We start from the raw sequence: 18291 nt of genomic DNA, 5'->3' as shown, positions 1-18291 counted from the left end.
AAGATGATCTTATTTCCATCTTGGATTCTCAATTTATTATCATACCTTAAGCTCTCTAGCAAGGAGTGTTGGAAAGTCTTGTATACTTGCAGATGATTTAATATGGGAAGTACATTTTCATCCCCAAAATAATCTAAAATGGTCTGAAAAGAATAAATACACTTATAGGACCAAGAAAGCATAATATTTGAAATCAGGACGGTCCTGAAAAAAATTAGGATGTAAAGGTGCTCTGACTATGTGAAGGAGGCTGTAATGGAGGGATGGGCTAGGAAAGTGATGCGTTAGACTTCCAAATGTTAACAGTTTATTAAATTACAATTGGGTTAGAAAGCAAGGAGTATAGCTCTACTTAATATTATAATGGTAATTTCAGTTTAAACAGCCTCTTTGCTCTATCTCAGCTCAGAAATCCGGGGTGTTTGGAGAAAGAGTAGGTCCCAGAATGTGTCTGTTTGAGGCTTGAACACAGAAATATCAAGGGTCGCTAAGGATGGACGTGCTGTGTCAAGGAGAAGAGTTTTATCCTTGGCTATGAATATGAGAACATAGGTTGAAAGGTTGCAGTAAGATTATCAATGTGAAAAAAAAATGATACATATAATATCGTTGCCAGAAAGGGTAGTTTTAAAGTGTTGGTAATGGAAGGATGGAGGGCCAAAGAAACTTTCCTCATAATATCTTTTTGTTCTAAGATATTTTATGATTTTATTTATGGTTGAAGAAATGAAGCTTTGAACTGAAGAAGAAATGAGTGCCAAAACCATAATCATCAAAGGACATGTTCTCAGGACTAGTGTTATTTTCTTGTTGTTCTCTAGGCTGCACTTCATTTTGCAATGGCTTCCCTTGCTGCAGCAAATGCAGAATTTTGCTTCAACCTCTTCCGAGAGATCGACAACAACCAAGGCAGTGGAAATGTGATCTTTTCCTCTCTGAGCCTGTTCACCGCCCTGGCCCTGATCCGTCTGGGGGCTCGAGGAGACTGTGCTTCTCAGATTGATAAGGTTGGTCTCAGTTGTGCTGCTGCCCATGGCTTCTACACTTCATCATCTGGGCTGTTTATTTTCCCCAAGAGCACATTTCACTGCAGTTGTCTCCATGTACACATCACGCATCTCCATGTACCCGTCTCCAGGTGCCAAGGAAGTACCCTGCTTGCAGCACTTGATTTTGAGTAGGGAGGCAGCAGGGATTCTCCCAGAACCTCAGATTTATTCTTAACCTTAGTACAGTGGTTCTCAATGTGTGTTCCCCAGACTGGCAGCATCACCTGGAGATCTTGCAAGAAATGCAAGGGTTTGGGCCCCACCCCACACTTACTGAGTCAGAAACTAATGGGGGTGTGGCCCGGCAATCTGTGTTTTCATAAGCTTTCCAGGTGCTCACGAAAGTTTGAGAACCACCACCCCAGTAGATGCGGATGAGAAAGGACGGCTAGAAGAAGATACCAATGAAGTCCTAGTATAAAGACTAAGCACTCCATCACCAATAGCAACTAGAACATTCCAGATTAACAGCAGCCTACCTGAGTGGTCACCCCACTGTCAGCCCCAAACAATCACTTTCAGAAAGTGCCTATCAGCTCACCCTTGCACACAGCTCTGAGCCCAGCTGTGCAGTTAAGTGAAATAGTCAAGGTTTCTCTCCCTTCTCTTAGGCACTTGCCAGTAAATCCAGGTGAAGTGCTAGAACCAGGCTACATGTGAAGAGCTTGATGTCATCCTTTTTTGCTCACCTATTCCTCCCAACTTTTTAGTTCACAAGTGGGTGCTAGAGGAAAAGTGGTTCCTTTTGCAAACTTTCACACCTAAATGCTTGAATATTATTTGTGCAGATACTTTAAACTAGAATATTCCTTTCTCTCTGGCTAAATCTGCTAGGGAGTAACTTCAGGGTCTAAGACTGTTTTCCCAAAGCTGGAGTGGTCCTATAAAAAACACGTAAGAGGAAATAATGGCAACTAGAGACACAAAATATTCATATAATTTATTTGCACAAAGTTTTGGAAAGTGCCTTCTTGGAAATGAATTCTCAGCCTCCCGCCCCTGCAGGTTTCTCATTACAGCACCCTATCGTGGGTCGCACTTTTATATTTTTAGACAATCAGGTCCCAACCAGTATTGTTGTATTTTATGACCGCTATCTAGGTTTCTCTTAAGCATTACCATGGTCATTTGATTTTTTCTTTTTGGTGCTCAAGTGGTCACAATTGGGCTTGTGGAAATCCCTTTAAGCTTGTCCTTTTTAAAACAACCCTTCCAGATGACTTTAAAATAACTTTGCTTTCTGACCTCAGCATGATGTTCCTAGGCTTTCATGAGCTTTTCTGGATCAGAGGGGGGTTCAGCTACTCTATACAACTCTCTGGTTCCTTCACTGCATAAAATTCATCTAAACCTGCTACCAGTATAAAAAAGCAAAAGAAATCCTGATTTCCCTACATAGGGACACCAGGGATTATAAAAGCATGAACTCCTCATATCTCAGATAGAGACACCAAGGAATTAGGTAGAAAAATTTATGAAAGAATTGTGATAAATAAGCCCTTTAAAATGTTGTTAATATTTATCACATCTGAATATTTGCTAGTATCATTATTTATCTTTAATAAGGGAAACTTAAGTGTTGAATCAATATTTTAGAAGTTTAGATAAAAAGAGATATGTATCACCTCAATATTTACCAACTGAGCTTACTATAAGGCAATTAAGAATGTCAGAAAATACAACCAAATTAATATCAAAATGGAATAAAATCAATAATTGTCAAAGCATTGTGTGAAATATTTACACGTCTTAAAGCTTTTTTCAAAAAGTTAAGAGGGAATGACTTCTGTAGATCCATGTAATTTTTATAATATTACCTAGCTTCCAAAGAATTAGCTCAAAAAAGATACCAGCATGTTTGAGTCTTGACACTTTATCATGATATTCCCAAATGCCATGCTATCCAGTGACAACTTTAGGGCTTTGTTTTAAAAGAAAACTACAGGAAATTTAAAAAATGACAAAATGCCTTAGCAGAAATTTTAGCCAAACAGAAGGGGAGATTTCTTTCTCCTTGCTAGGCTCCACATTAATTACTAGGTTCTTTTTACATGGTAGTGAGTTAAAGGTTTCAAACTCTGAGAAACTGACATGAGTCAAAGGTTTTTCCTCAAGACCATTTATAGTTTAGCCAAGAGAACACTACATAATAATCAAATATGACTCCCAGTGTTTTCCCAGCCTTCTGCTGGTTAAAAATTTCTCTCTGAGCTGTTTCAAAGATCAGAGAATTGGACCCTCCCAACCCCTAGTCATCCCTTTTGGAAGGAAAGATACACAGGAACCACCCAAGTTCAAGATCCTCGTACAAAAGCTGGTCCATGCTTCTCGCCCTTTCCATCTAATACCTAAGGTGATTGACAGTGTTGGCTTCCAATCACAACTTTTCCTTTCTCTTATGAGACACTGAGAAGTAAACTTCATTTATTTTCTAAAATGGAAGTTACAAAGCAGCAAGAGAATGAAAACAATTGTAATGACATCGTCCAATTTATAAAGTCTCATGCTTTTATTTAATAGAAATGGAATGCCCTTGTTGAACTTCCTTTCCCAGTGACAATTTGCCAATTCCATTGTTCACAGTTGGAGGAGACATGGTCACAATGAAATCAACTACAAAACTGTGTGGCAGGATTGTAGAAGGACACAGAGTACTTGCATGTATTCTACCCCCAATTCTTTCTATCATTTAGGAAGAGCAATTGCCATATTCTTTAAGACCCTGAATATCCTCCTGTTTGGCCAACATAAAATGAAAACAGGGGGCTGATCTTTGAGAGGAAAAAAACAGCACCCAATATGATATGAGAAGGAGCCCACGCTGCCAAGCGGGGGGCTTTGACAGTTGCAGAGACTCTATTTTTGAATTTTAAATTGGCTACTAATCTGTATATCAAATTTTCTTAATTGCCTTTGTCTTATCTCTATCTCCATCTCATATTAATTATTATTATTATTTTTATCTCTTAAGTCTTTTAATGTATAATGGTCTCTCCTTTTTCTTGATAGTGACTTTTCAAAAAAAACAAAACAAAACAGAAATTTATTGTCTCACAGTTCTGGAGGCTGGAAGTCTGAAACCAAGGTGTCAGCAGGGCCAGGCTCCCTCTGAAACCTGTAGGGGAGAGTCCTTCCTCACCTTTTCATAGCTTCTGGCAGCCAACAATCCTTGGCATCCTTTGGCTTGTAGACACAGCACTTTGTTCTCTGCCTCCCTCTTCAAATGGCATTCTTGCTTCTTGTCTGACTTTTTTCTTGTATTAATTGTTTTTCCAGATTAAGATGATATGGAAATTGGGGCAAGTTTCCTATCTCTGTGACCCATTGAGACTAAGGATGACACTCATAGCCTTGTATATTTTGACACCTCTTTCTGAGCTGTTCCATTTTCTCCTAGCCAATGAGATGTGCCATTAATAAGGAATCTAAACCTTAAAGTCAGAAACTCTCACAGAGGCACTGCTAGTAACATTGGCTGGTTTACTGAAATTTTTACACATGGTTTTTCTTACTCGGTATCAGAATGGTCCTTTTTTTGCCCCCATTGCAAGGGATGTGGTCAAATGGAACAACCATGGATCCTTAAAGCAAAGCAGGATTGTTTTACAGAAAACAGGACTCACAAACTGAGACAGTAAGACAAATCCACCATTGCCTAGCAATTATTTACACATTTCAAAGAACTTGTTGGGGAAAAAGTGAAATGACACCATGGCTGCCTCTGTGTATTGTCCATCCATGTATGGGAGACAGAGCACATTCCCTTTGCCCCATACAGTTTGCAGAAGTGGTTACCATATAGGTAATACATTTTATCGCTTCCTTGTAGAGGGCACTTTTGCATTTCAGGTACCACAGACACAGGAGCCTGGAGAAGTTTAGATGAAGTGCATTGGGAAATCAAGACTTGGGCATAGTAGCAATTATTAGAAGTAATGGGGTCATGAAAGCCATACCAGAAAAGGAAAAATCTAAAGTCTGCTTAATTTCAAATAATTGCACAATCCCAAGTTACATCTCCCAAACTCTGATTTAGTTTCATATAATCAGTCTTTCCTAGATATCCAACAATTACTTCTCCCTTTTGTGATGTGATGCTTAGGGGTTAACCCCTACCTTGCCTTCCATTTGTTCAAACAAGGTTGTCATTTTTAATTTTACTCGTTTTTATCCTTGACCAGGTTTAATCATTGAATAATTATCAAATTGTTCCCCCAGAATGTGTAAATCAAAATTATTATAAAATGTATCATTTTATAATCATTGAATTTTTAACTTTTCCAGCTTACAGTACTTTCCCCAATGAACGATCATTGTTTTAACCAAGTCAATAAAGGCAGCTGCACTTTTACTTCCTGCCCTATGTGTTAATAACAAACAAAAATATGCTGGAGGTCTGGCTCACTTCGTGTGCACCCACCTGTCAATCCTGTCCTCCACTGCGTTGTAGGAAGGGTGCTGTAGACCATCCAGCGGGAAGTTCGGTGTTAGAGCCCGGGCTGTGCGGGTTGGAAGGAGCCCTCTCCATGGTCCTGCCGCACCGTCTGCGAGGGGAGGCAGACACGTGGAAGGTCCATCCCAGCGCCGGGGCCGCTCTGCCGCCTGCCGCGCCGCCTTCCCCTCTCTAGGGATTGTTGGCTGGTCTGGTTGCTTAGTCAGAAGGCTCACACCATTTGTTCTTTAAAATGAAGACAAGGAAGAAAGAAAGGGAATTTTCTGGGTTGGAAACGAGGCTGGTTCATCTGCTCTCCCAGCCTCTCTGCCATATCTTTCTCTGGCAGCTGGAAAAAATTGCCTTGTTGACGGTGTTCCCAGTCAGTCCTTCCCAGGTGTCTAAGACAATCCTTTCTAAAATAGCCTTTATGTTTGAGAGGTGAGGGTTTTGTTATCATTCCGGAGCCTTCTCTTTTCAAAATACTTGAAGAATCCCTTGTTTTATTTATCATTCTGGATATTAATCCTTTATATATATTTATTTAAGAGGCTGGTGTATTAGTTACTTCTTTAAGATCTCTTTTATAAAAAGACTGCACCAACATTTAAAAATATCCATTGACTTTCTATATACTTAAAATGATGTTTTTCTTTTTCTCTTAGTAATGCTAGAAACTTTGCCAATTTCTTATTCCAAGAGCTGATGCAATGGTCTCCATGACGAAGCATAATGACTTTATGTTCAGATCCCCCCCCTTTGGGACCACTCAGACCTTGTCATTTACAGAGCAAAATGATTGTTCCTTGGGACTTTTGGACACTAATTCTAAATATTTTAAAATTTCATTCAAATCATCAAATTAACCAGAGGGGAGAAAAATGGAGAAAGGAAGGGACTACCAAAACATTGAAACATTTGAAACCCAAAAGCTATTTATTAAAAAGGACAACCCCAACATTTACTTATCAGTCTGTTAACATTTTTAATTTCATTCATTGCCTCAAACTTTAGGCAACCATGCCAGACTGCGAGAGAGGATTTTTATTGTTGTTGTTGGTTGGGGCGGTGGGGGGTGGGGTGGGGAGTGGGGGGGTAGGGAGGGGTTGTTTGCAAAAAAGCAGGGAAGTCTCACATATCCTTGCCAAGCTCCAAATTAAAATATAGTTTTCTTTTTATAAAGCAGTTAATGAACAGTTCAGAACCCCAAGAACTCAAAAAATTCAAGTATGAGGCATCAGTGAAAAAAGGATTTAACTAATTCATTTTATTTACATTTAAAATAATATCAGACACTGCCTACATTAGTGGCTTAGCCCTCTGCTGATAATCTCTTACTCCTGGAAATGTTTTAATAGGGTGTAACTGGAGACCTCCCTGCTTCTCCAACTTAAAAGGGACAGAGAAAACATTTTGTTCATGGAAAAGCTCAGTGGACAGGGTGTGGTCACTGCTTTTCTCCTTAGAAGTGACTGGTTTTCATCCTACAACCTTGTTGACTGACAACAAAGACAGCCAATTATACCCTCCTTTCAGAGCTAGGCAGTGAAAGGTGACTTATTCTATTCTCTAATGGAAATATTACATAGTGAATGATTTAAAATTAAAGGACATCTTACATTTTCATATTTTCTTTATTATAGCATATCACTCTCAGGCTGCCAAACTGGAATTGCCTGAGGATCTCCAGCATAGAGTTGCTGCAGGTTCTAGGTCAAAATTTTGAATCCTTTCATCAGTGAAAACATGCCATGCATAACCCCTCAGAGTTGAAACAAAATGAAAGCTTATCAAATGTCAATCTTAATCCAGTTATGATTTATATTAAGCTTTCAGTTTTATTGTATTTTGAATATAATAGATTTTTCTTTAAACCACATCCACTTAGTATGAAAGTCTCCAAATATAAACCTATTTGAACATAATTTTGAATTAAAATTGCTGAGGGCAGTTGTCAAGGCTTCTTCTTTGTCAGGAGCACAAGATTCCACAATGATCCAGTGGGCAGGTGGAGGTGAGGACGGTGGCAGCAGGGAGAGTGGAACTCCTTACAAACACCCAGTGCGGTGGGGGTGGGACGGAAGTATTTCATTCCCACATACAGATTCATTCATAACCAGTGTCACAGGCACAATATCATGAGAAACTCCCCCATCAGACTAACATGGTCTTTTCTCAATCAAAATCATGCCTGAATCGCAAGTGTCATTTTTATTTTGGTCAATATAAACGACTAAATGAACCAAATTCGTTTAGTGCCTCTTTCACGTCTGGCAATGTATAGACAGTTACAAAAGACAAGACAAAAACATTAGTGAAAACCTGAATTTCTGTGTCCAGAAAATCTAGTGGCAAAATAAGGCATGCATTTGAGTAATTATGAGTTTTATATTAATAATACCTTGAAAGTTAGGGGAAGCTCCACCTGCTGAGAAACCCTAAGATACAGGGAGAGGGAAGGAGAGCAATGACTTCTAAATGTCCTGATGGTGATAATATGGTGTTTTAGGACCATTCCAACTTAAGTACAATTTAATGCTATTCTATGTAAATTGAACTTTGAAGAAATAGAGTGATAAGAATGTGTAAGAAATACTGGTGGGGTTCATGGTCCCATATTTATTAAAACAAAAGAAAAGCAAAGAAGGAGAATCTGGTAAGTAAAACTCGAATAAATGTTAAATGAACACACACATTGGTGAACTAATTCATTCTGACCTAAATGGAAAGAGGCCCCTTCATTCCACAGATCACAAGGCAATCAACAGGTATATTGAATATGTTGTTATGCAGTGAGGATGGGGGTAGCATGTCACTGGGTATATTGAAAACCATAGGTTCCACTTCCCTGGATAAGCTTTTTGTCCAGTGTTAAATTAGAAGGGATGTGCAATGTCACTAAAGCATGTGTGTAAAGTAACACGAATTTCAAAATCCTGTGTATCTGAGAGGAATCAGGATGTGGAAAAGGAAGAAAATGTCATAAAAACTTAAAAACGGAAACTGTTTCTCTCCTTTTTAGCCTGCTGACAGTCATTCAGTGTCATGGGACAAATCAGCTCTAGGATACAGTGAACAGGGAATGGCGGTTAGATAAATGTATTGGGAACAAGTGTTTTTATTTTTAAAACCTCATACCAACTATTTCACTCCCTCTGACCCTGATAACTTGGGTCTTTGTGCTTTGTTTGCAGTTGCTTCATTTTAATGCCGTCTCAGGACAGAGAAACTCTTCTGATAATCAGGTAAATACAACCTATTCCTTCAGAAGAAAAGAATGTCAGGCTAACTTGAGAAAAAATTACCATCGTGTGAATAGATTTAAAATGTTATTATTCTTTAAAGCAAAGAAACATGAGCCATTCAGATTTCCAGATTGTGGGTATTTCAAATAAAATCTTTTTTTATTAATTTGCCCTTTTTATCACTTATTTATTGGCCAGGTTCTGGCAAGATAATGTGGAACTAAATGTTTTGCCTTTCTCCTTTGATAGTCACAGTCAAGTTAACATTGGTAAAATGATTTAGCACACATATTAAGTAATTCCTTATCTTCTGTTAATAATTTTATTTAAAGGTTAACTATTTATTTTAGTAAACCCTCTAGTTAACTTTGATCACACCTGCTATTATGAAAAGAAAGTTAACAGAACTTAGTTTTCCATTATAAGAGGAAGAATTAGTAGATTAAAACATGCACAGAAAATATTTTTTGATCTACTCAGTTAACAGTGGCCCTAATGAAGGCATAGCATTCTAAAGATGATTCTTTAGCTTTGAAAATGGAAATATGAAACAGAAATTATAATATAAAAATTAATATCCATAATTAATAAATGGACTAATTTTTTCTTTCTGCTATATTCATTAGTAAGCAATTAGACCAAAACTACCATGTACATATTAAAAATCCAGAAAAATATGACAGGATCAAAGAATTAATTTCAAGAAGGCATATGACAATAGTTTGCATCTCTTGTTAAGAAAAATAAAGAAAAAGTGATTTTTGTACTTGGAAGAAGTTGTTGGTAGAGATGAGAAAAAAAGATATAAAGTTAGATATAATTTGACAGTTCCACTGAAGTTTTTTTGATTAGGTATTTGAGCAACCATATAAGCCCAATTATTGAACATTTTTTTTTGTTCCTTTGGCAGAGAAACTGGTATTTAATGAATAGAATCAGAGTGATTCTATAGTGTCCAATTGGAGAGGTTCTGTAGACATCAGTGAAACATGACTCACAAAAGAACATAAATTAAGTGCCCTCATGAATTTAAAATATTTGGATGGATAAAGATTTATTTGCTTCTTTTTATTAAAAAAAAATACAGCTCTGAGAACAGTTGCAATACTTTAAATACCTTTCTTCTACTTGCTTAGTTAGAGAAGAAGACTTAAAGACCATGTTATTCTGGGCATTTTGGAAAGAGTTCAGTGGACATTATGTTCATAACTACACTATGGGGGCGGTTTCCACTGAATGTGGGCTGGCCACTGAAGGTGAGGAACCACATCCGAAAATCTCTGAATCTATTCCTAGCACCACGTTCAACAGATATTTGTTAAATAAATGAAGTCAGAAAGAAAGTCCATTTAATAAAAAGATTGATTTGAAAAAGAGCAAATATTAAAATGCTATTCTAGGTGGATCCATATACATCTGTACATGTCCTTTCAATGCTGCTTTAATTTTCGTTTTTGTCTCATGGTTTCTGTACCTCTATCATACATGAGTAATGCACATTGAATTTCCCCTACTACATTCGCTCACGGCATATAGTATAGTCACATGTGTCTACTCACTGCCTTTAAGGTGGGGAAGAAGGAGAGGCTTAGAGCCGGGCCGGTCACAAACTGGGCCATTAGGCTCCATCTCAGGAGTGAAAGCCACTTAAATAACCAATTCCTTTAAAACTTAACAACTCAAATCAGTCAGTATCGTCAAGGTCTTTCCTTTAAAAAACCAGGATTTCAAAACTTGAGTATGAGATGGATTTGATACTTAGAAAAATTTAAGCTCACAGAACAATTTGATTACCTTGGAGACTTTGAAAACTAGCAGAGTATCCCAGGTCATAATTTCACCTAAACCAGTGATAAAAAACTAATGATGCCAGCTCTATCCCCTTTAAGTTAAATAGTAACATCTTAGAGATTGTAGACGTATGCAACATTGTTTGCTGCTTTTACAGCATCCTTGCTTTTCATACTTTTATGGTATTAGATACACATGTTGTACAAGAATAAATTTTTGTAAATTTCTTGAATAACAGCCAGCCCTCCAATCTCAACTGAAAAGAGTTCTCTCAGACATAAATACATTCCACGACGGTTACCAGCTCAGCATTGCCAATGGTGTTTTTGCAGAAAAAGTGTTTGACTTTCATAAGGTAAGTGATTCTTCTCTGTTAGAAGCTTTTTTCACTCTTGACCTTGTTCTGAATAAAGGCTTGTGTCTTTCTTTTAAGCCATACAAAGGTGATTTTTTCCTTCTTGCTACTAATTATGTTCCCAGATGTCTTCAAAATATCGTCACCCCATTTTCAACATACAGCTTTACTTCACCCAATTAATCCACATATTTAGGGTCCCAGATGATGAGCTCCAAAACAGGTAGAGAACTTTCCCACCAGTGGTGATGGTAAGCTGCAGTTGGGATGGGAGTAGCAGACAATCCATTTAGGGACATCCATGGGCAGCAGAGGAAAAAGTCTATGCTTTGCACCCCCAGTTCAGAGTTCTCCCTCTCTACTCTTCTTTTTTCTCAGTCCTGCCCTTTCTTCTCTTCTTCCAGCACTTACTATCTTTTTGGTTAGATCACTTATAAAAGAGTTCTTCGTGGGAGACATGGCTAGATAAAGGAGCTATCCAGAACCAACAAAGAGGTAGGGAAAGGGCTCACTGGGGGTCAACAGACTAAGTTTATTTATTTTTCCTTTTTAATTTTTATTGGGATTGTTCAGATACCATACAATTATCCAGAGATCCAAAGTGTACAATCAGTTGCCCCTGGTACCCTCATACAGCTGTGCATCCATCACCACACTTAATTTTTGTTCAATTTTTAGAACCTTTTCATTACTCCAGGCAAGAAATAAAGTGAAAGATGAAAAAAGAAAAGAAAAGGAAACTCGAATCCTCCCATATCCCTAATGACCCCCCCCTCAATTGTTGACTTGTAGTGTTGGTATAGTACGTTTGTTACTGTTTATGAAAGAATGTTGAAATACTACTAACTGTAGTATATAGTTTGCAATAGGTATATATTTCTTCCCTATATGCCCCTCTATTATTAACTTCTAGTTGTGTTGTCATACATTTGTTCTGGTTCATGGTAGAGATTTCTAATATTTTTACAGTTAATCATGGACATTGCCCACCATAGTATTCAGTTTTATACATTCCCATCTTTTGACCTCCAACTTTCCTTCTGGAAAGTTATGGACATATATGACTCTGAGCTTCGCCTTTCCACCTCATTCACACACCATTTGGCACTGTTAGTTATTCTCACATCTTGCTACCGACACCTCTGTTCATTTCCAAATATTTAAGTTCATCCTAGTTGAACATTCTGCTCGTACTAAGCAACCGCTCCCCATTCTTAAGCCTCGTTCTATGTCTTGATACCTTATGTTTCATGTCTATGAGTTTACATATTATAATTAGTTCTTATAAGTGAGACCCTGCAATACTTGTCCTTATGTGTCTGGCTTATTTCACTCAGTATATTGCCCTCGAGGTTTTGTCATCAACCCATTTTTTTTTTAATATGGTTTTGTTCACACACCATACATTCCATCCTAAGTAAACAATCGATGGTTCTCTGTATGGTCACATATTTATGTGTTCACCACCTTCACCACTATCTATATAAGGGCATCTACATTTTTTCCACAAGGGAGGAGGGAGAGTCAAAGAAGGTAGAGAGGCAAAGGAAAGAGGAGAAAAATGACAGCTAGGAAGTAGCAAAAGGAAAAATAACCTCAAATCAAAGTAGACTAAAGAGTCAGACAATACCACCAATGTCAAGTGTCTAACATGCCTCCCCTATCCCCCCCTCTTATCTGCATTTACCTTGGTATATCACCTTTGTTACATCAAAGGAAGCATAATACAATGATTCTGTTAGTTACAGTCTCTAGTTTACATTGGTTGCATTCTTCCCCCAATGCCTCCCCATTTTTAACACTTTGCAAGGTTGACATTTGCTTGTTCTCCCTCGTAAAAGAACATATTTGTACATTTTATCACAATTGTTGAACACTCTAGATTTCACCAAGTTACACAGTCCCAGTTTTTATCTTTCCTCCTTTCTTGTGGTGTCTCACATGCTCCCAACCTTCCTCTCTCAACCGTATTCATAGTTATCTTTGTTCAGTGTACTTACATTGTTGTGCTACCATCTCCCAAAATTGTGTTCTAAACCATGCACTCCTGTCTTCTCTTATCACTTTGTAGTGCTCCCTTTAGTATTTCCTGTAGGGCGGGTGTCTTGTTCACAAAGTCTCTCATTGTCTGTTTGCTGGAAAATATTTTGAGCTCTCCTTTGTATTTGAAGAATAGCTTTGCTGGATATAGGATTCTTGGTTGGCAGTTTTTCCCTTTCAGTATCTTAAATATATCACACCACTTCCTTCTTGCCTCTATGGTTTCTGCTGAGAGATCTGCACATAGTCTTATTAAGCTTCCTTTGTATGTGATGGATTGCTTTTTTCTTGCTGCTTTCAGGATTCTCTCCTTGTCTTTGACATTTGATAATCTGATTATTAAGTATCTTGGCATAGGCCTATTCAGATCTATTCTGTTTGGAGTACGCTGCGCTTCTTGGAACTGTACTTTTATGTCTTTCATAAGAGATGGGAAATTTTCATTGATTATTTCCTCTATTATTGCCTCTGCCCCTTTTCCCTTCTCTTCTCCTTCTGGGACACCAATGATATGTACATTCTTGTATTTTGTTTCATCCTTAATTTCCCGGAGATGTTGCTCATATTTTTTCATTCTTTTCTCCATTTACTGCTTAGCGTGTAGGCTTTCAGGTGTTTTGTTCTCCAGTTCTTGAATGTTTTCTTATGCCTCTTGAGATCTGCTGTTGCATGTTTTCATTGTGTCTTTCATCTCTTGTGTTGTGCCTTTCATTTCCATAGATTCTACTAGTTGTTTTTTTGAACTTTCGATTTCTGCCTTATGTATGCCCAGTGTTTTCTTTACAGCCTCTATCTCCTTTGTGAAATCTTCTCTAAACTTTTTGAATTGATTTAGCATTAGTTGTTTAAATTCCTGCATCTCAGTTGAAGTGTAAGTTTGTTCCTTTGACTGGGCCATAGCTTCATTTTTCTTAGTGTAGGTTGTAGTTTTCTGTTGTTGAAGCATCTGACCTCCTAGGCCACCCCAATCAGGTTTTCCCAGGTGAGAACAGGCTCAGGTCACAGAAGGAGGAAATATTCAGTATCTATTTTCCCTGATGATTTTTCTTAGAGGGTTGATACACCTGTGCTTTTCTGCCCGGCAGGTGCACCTATCAGCCTGTCACTGGCTGGTGTAAGGGGGTGTGGCCCATGGCTCTCCTCCCTCAGGCTTTGGGGTCTGGTTCCGGGAGTTAGACAGGCAGTAGAACTGGGCCCCTCCCTTTCCTCTTGGGAAGCTATGCTCCCTCCAGAGAGGTCATCTGCATATCAATAAGTTCTTTGTTTCTCTGACTCTGCTGATCAAAGTGTTTTGATTTTAAAATGGCTGAGGCTGTCTTTAATGCAAAGCGCTGCAGGCTGAAAATGGCTGAAACTTTCTCCACAGAGAGAGAAAGGGACAGAAAACTCCCAGTTTCACATGTCAGCCAGAGATAGCACCCAATCCTCTGCGCTCCCCATCCTGAGACAGATATGTCCCCCGACTCTCCCAAGGTCAGTTGTCACCAAAAGCCTCTGTCTGCTTGTTGAGGATTCACTGTCTATATTGAACAGTTAACATTAAAAACCCAGTTGGAGCTGGGCTGAGAGAGTGCTGCTCTCTAGCACCACAAGGCTTCCATGAGGGAGGGGCTCTCAGCTCTCGGCGTGGGTGCGCAGTTTTTACTTACAGATTTTATGCTGCGATCTTGGGCATTCCTCCCAATTCAAGTTGGTGGATGATGAATGGACAGTCACGTTTGTCTCCCCACAGTTATTCCAGGTTGTTTACTAGTTTTTTGGTCATTTATGAATTGTTCCAGGGGGGACTAACAGTCTTCCACTCCTCTCTATGACACCATCTTAGCTCCCTTCAACTGACTAAGTTTTACTATTACTGTTTGGCATTTGCATTACCATTGTGTTCATAATTGCGTACTTGCCACAAAAAGACCTCTGTGGTCCAGAATACACTCTACACCCCACTATGCTCAACCCATACTTTGGAACCATCACTGCTGAGACAACCAGAAGCTTGTTAACTGCTTAGTATTAGTCAAGTAAACACAGAAGCCCTGATTCTCTGGGCATGTTGGATCTTCCTTTGAATTCTACACTTCTCAAACAACAAACTGCACCTTAGTAAAGTCTCTGGGCTTATCTCCACTTGCGTTTTTGCCAGCTCACTGTGCTCCACCCAACCATAGTTGCTCCTCTGTCTGTCTGTCACCCACTCAAATTCTTTTTCCTTCCCAGCACCACTCCCAATTCTGATGGCAGCCTACTGATTATGAAGCTTAGGTCACATTTTAAAAATCTTCCCCAAAGAATCCTAGCTCAGCTTTCTAAGGGCTACCCTTTAGGTTTAGCCCTGCATTTTGTGCCTCTCTATTCCCATGCATACTGCTATGCCCCTGAGGGATTGTCTGCTTTTTATGTAAGGAAGTTGATCTGTCTAGCAGGATTCTATTTATAGCAGATTTCCACATTCCTTTTTCCAGCACTCAGTGTATGTAAAAAGAAATGTACTCAGAAGCACAGCATGGGTGAGAGCTGATAAATAAAATAGAAAATATAGACACTGGCATTTTTTTCCTCCCAACATATGTAAGTAGTACTACTTATTCTAAAAGTACTTTTGATTAAAAGTCTAACAATTGTCAACTTTGAAACATTCAGGTCAGTGCAAAGCTAGATAATCTCCAAGCGTGTTATATTTGCTTTTATAATGCTATATTTTACTCACATTTGAGTATGGATACCTCTAGTAGAACAGATTATGACCATGTAAAAATTCTCTTTTCAAATGCATGGTGTCCTTCAGGACCAACCACCATCTCTGAAGTCTTGTTCTTCCTCCTTCCCCAATCCACGCTAATTGGGTCAAATCTCTGTAAATGTTATTCCATACTCCCCCAAATTCTGCCACCATTTTGGGTAACTTCAGTGTCCCTGTGGGTGACCCTCCAATTTCCTTCCTTTCAGTTTTCTGATCCTCTCTCCACATCATTTTAGTAACTGATGCCCAAGGCAACATCCTGGAATTATCACTACCCAGAACTGTTGCACTTCTGAAGTTTATCACTCCAGTTTTCCACTTTGTGACCACAACATCCCATACTTTTAATTCTTTTAGTCTTTCACTCCCACTTGACCTGTTCAACTGGATTGAGTTTTTCAATCTCTTGACCTCTCCCCTTTCTTTCAACCTATTAGGTCTCTTCTAGCTTTGTTTCCACACCAAACTACCCTTAACCACTTTTAACCTCTCTTACTAATAGCACCCTCTTTCCTCAGAAAACCCCCTAATCTGGGTCAGTCTTACAGTTTTGCCCTGCTCTTGATACTGAGTGATACTTGCAGAAACCTAAAAGTGTGCAGTTATCCCCACAAAATCCCGGTCTTCAACCCCAGTTGGACGCTCTATGATGCCCGACAGTCATCTTTTGTGTCCCTGATAATGTCTTTCTTCCATTCCCCACAACAGTTATTGAAAGCTTTCCTACTTCTCTCTATTCCCCAATAATCCCTTACACCCTTCATTAATTTCAATTAAAAAATTTGTCTTCTACTTGACAGAAAATAGTGGCCATCAGGGAAAGAAACCCCTCAACATCCCAACTCACATGTGCCCTGATACCTTTCTTTCCCTCCATCATTTCATAGGGAAAGAGTTTTTCTGATGGTGAATTCATCTGTTCCTTTCTGAATCCTATCACTTCCCAGTTCCTCTATGATCTGGTTTTGTCACTATTTCTCCTTGACTTCAACTCCTCTACTGGTTTCCTCCTCACAGCATATAATACTGCTCAAGATGCACATTTCCTAAAGTTTCTAAAAACCTTCCCCTTGATTCTCTCATTTCCATATTTCTTGCTGTGACAGTCAAGCCTCTTCAAAGAGTGGTATGTACATGCTGAGCCCATTTTTTCACCCCCTTTCACTCCTTAACCCATTACAATTTGTTTTCTACCTCAAATGCTTCCCTGAAACTGCTCTAACCAGGGTGACTAATGCCTTCTTATGGACACCCAAGCTATGAACACTTTTTCTTTTCTCTTATCTGCCTCTTTATAGTAGTCATCACTACTGGCACTCCCCGAAACTCTCCTACCTCATGATTTATATGGCATTGATTTCTCTTGCTTTTCCACCTTCTCCTCTGGCTGCTTCATCTGTCTTCTTTGTTCATCTTGATTCTTCAGCTCATCTTTAAAATTCTAGTGTTTTTTAGGGTTCTGCTGTCAGGCATCATCCATTTTCATTCTACCTTCTCACCCAGGGAGAGGTTATCTACTCTGATAGTTTGTAGTCCTTGATGTTGTCCTCCACACCTCTGCAGTTCTCCACAGCTGCATGATGGGTCCTTCCTCAGCCCTCAGTGCCATATTCATCTCTGCACCTGCCTACTGCAATTCCTCACAAGCATCCACTGGTCCCTCAATTCACCATCTCTCCCGCCCCTTGCTTGTCTCTTTCCCCTACTTCTCTTTCAGTGAATGGGTCACCAGACATCTGAGTCATTTTTAAACTCTCCGTTTCCTTTTCCTTTCACATTCCAGCAGTGAAGAAGACCTATTGAGTAGGCCTTCTTCATTTTAAAATAAAAATTACTTTGAAATAATTTGACACTCATAAGAAAGTTGCCAATATTGTAAAAAGATTTTTTTCCTGAACCATTTGAGATGCCTTATTACCCTGGAATATTTTAATGCATAATTCCTACCAAAACAAATGGCATTCTCTTTCATAACCACAATACATCCATGCAAATCAGGAAATTAACACAGCAATATTGCTACCAGTTAGTCTTTAAACTCCATTTGAGTTTCACCAGCTTCCCCATAATCGTCCCTTAAAGCAAAAGGATTTGGTTCAAAATTGTGCATTGAATTTAATTATGTCACTTCAGTCTTCGATTTAGAACAATTCTGTAGCCTTTCCATGACTTTCATGATCTCAACACTTTTGATGATTATTTTCAATGTCCAGTTTCAAGCCAGTTATTTTTTAGACTATCCTTCACCGTGGATTTTTAAAAAAATGTTTCTTCATGATTAGATTCAGGTTATGCACTTTTAACAGAAAATATCATGTGTTAATTTAATTGTCATTGCATCCTAGAAAGATTGATTTATCCCATTGCTGGTAATGTTAACTTTGATCAATTTGGTTAAAGTGAAAGTGATATCTGCCAGGATTCTCTGCTATAAAGTTCTCTTTTCCCCTTTGTTGTTAAGAATTTTATGGGTAAGTGCTTAGAGACTATGCAAATATCCCATTCTGCATCAAACATTTGTTTACGTGTGTGTTTATATCAATATGCACTCATGGCTTGTTAACATCAGGAATTAAATAGGGGACATTTTACTACAGTTTATACAGGTATTAGACAGATAATTAATTGATAGTATAGTAAAC

General features: G+C 38.6%; 1 protein-coding gene across 2 annotated transcripts in view; it reads left to right on the top strand.

Moving 5' to 3' along the window:
* The first annotated feature begins 839 nt into the window (after positions 1-839).
* Positions 840-18291, top strand: part of SERPINB7 (serpin family B member 7) — a 36873-nt gene continuing 19421 nt past the window's right edge. Inside the window, exons 1-3 of one of the 2 annotated variants that reach the window (XM_037806208.1) lie at positions 840-1007; positions 8676-8726; positions 10756-10872. In XM_037806208.1, the coding sequence (XP_037662136.1) occupies positions 840-1007; positions 8676-8726; positions 10756-10872 (336 nt within the window). The remainder of the gene's footprint in view (positions 1008-8675; positions 8727-10755; positions 10873-18291) is intronic. The other variant, XM_037806209.1, reaches the window with a different exon arrangement.

This window comes from Choloepus didactylus, chromosome 16 (genome assembly GCF_015220235.1).
Source record: "Choloepus didactylus isolate mChoDid1 chromosome 16, mChoDid1.pri, whole genome shotgun sequence".
Taxonomy (NCBI): Eukaryota; Metazoa; Chordata; class Mammalia; order Pilosa; family Megalonychidae; genus Choloepus; species Choloepus didactylus.
This window is presented reverse-complemented; position numbering and strand designations above follow the sequence as displayed.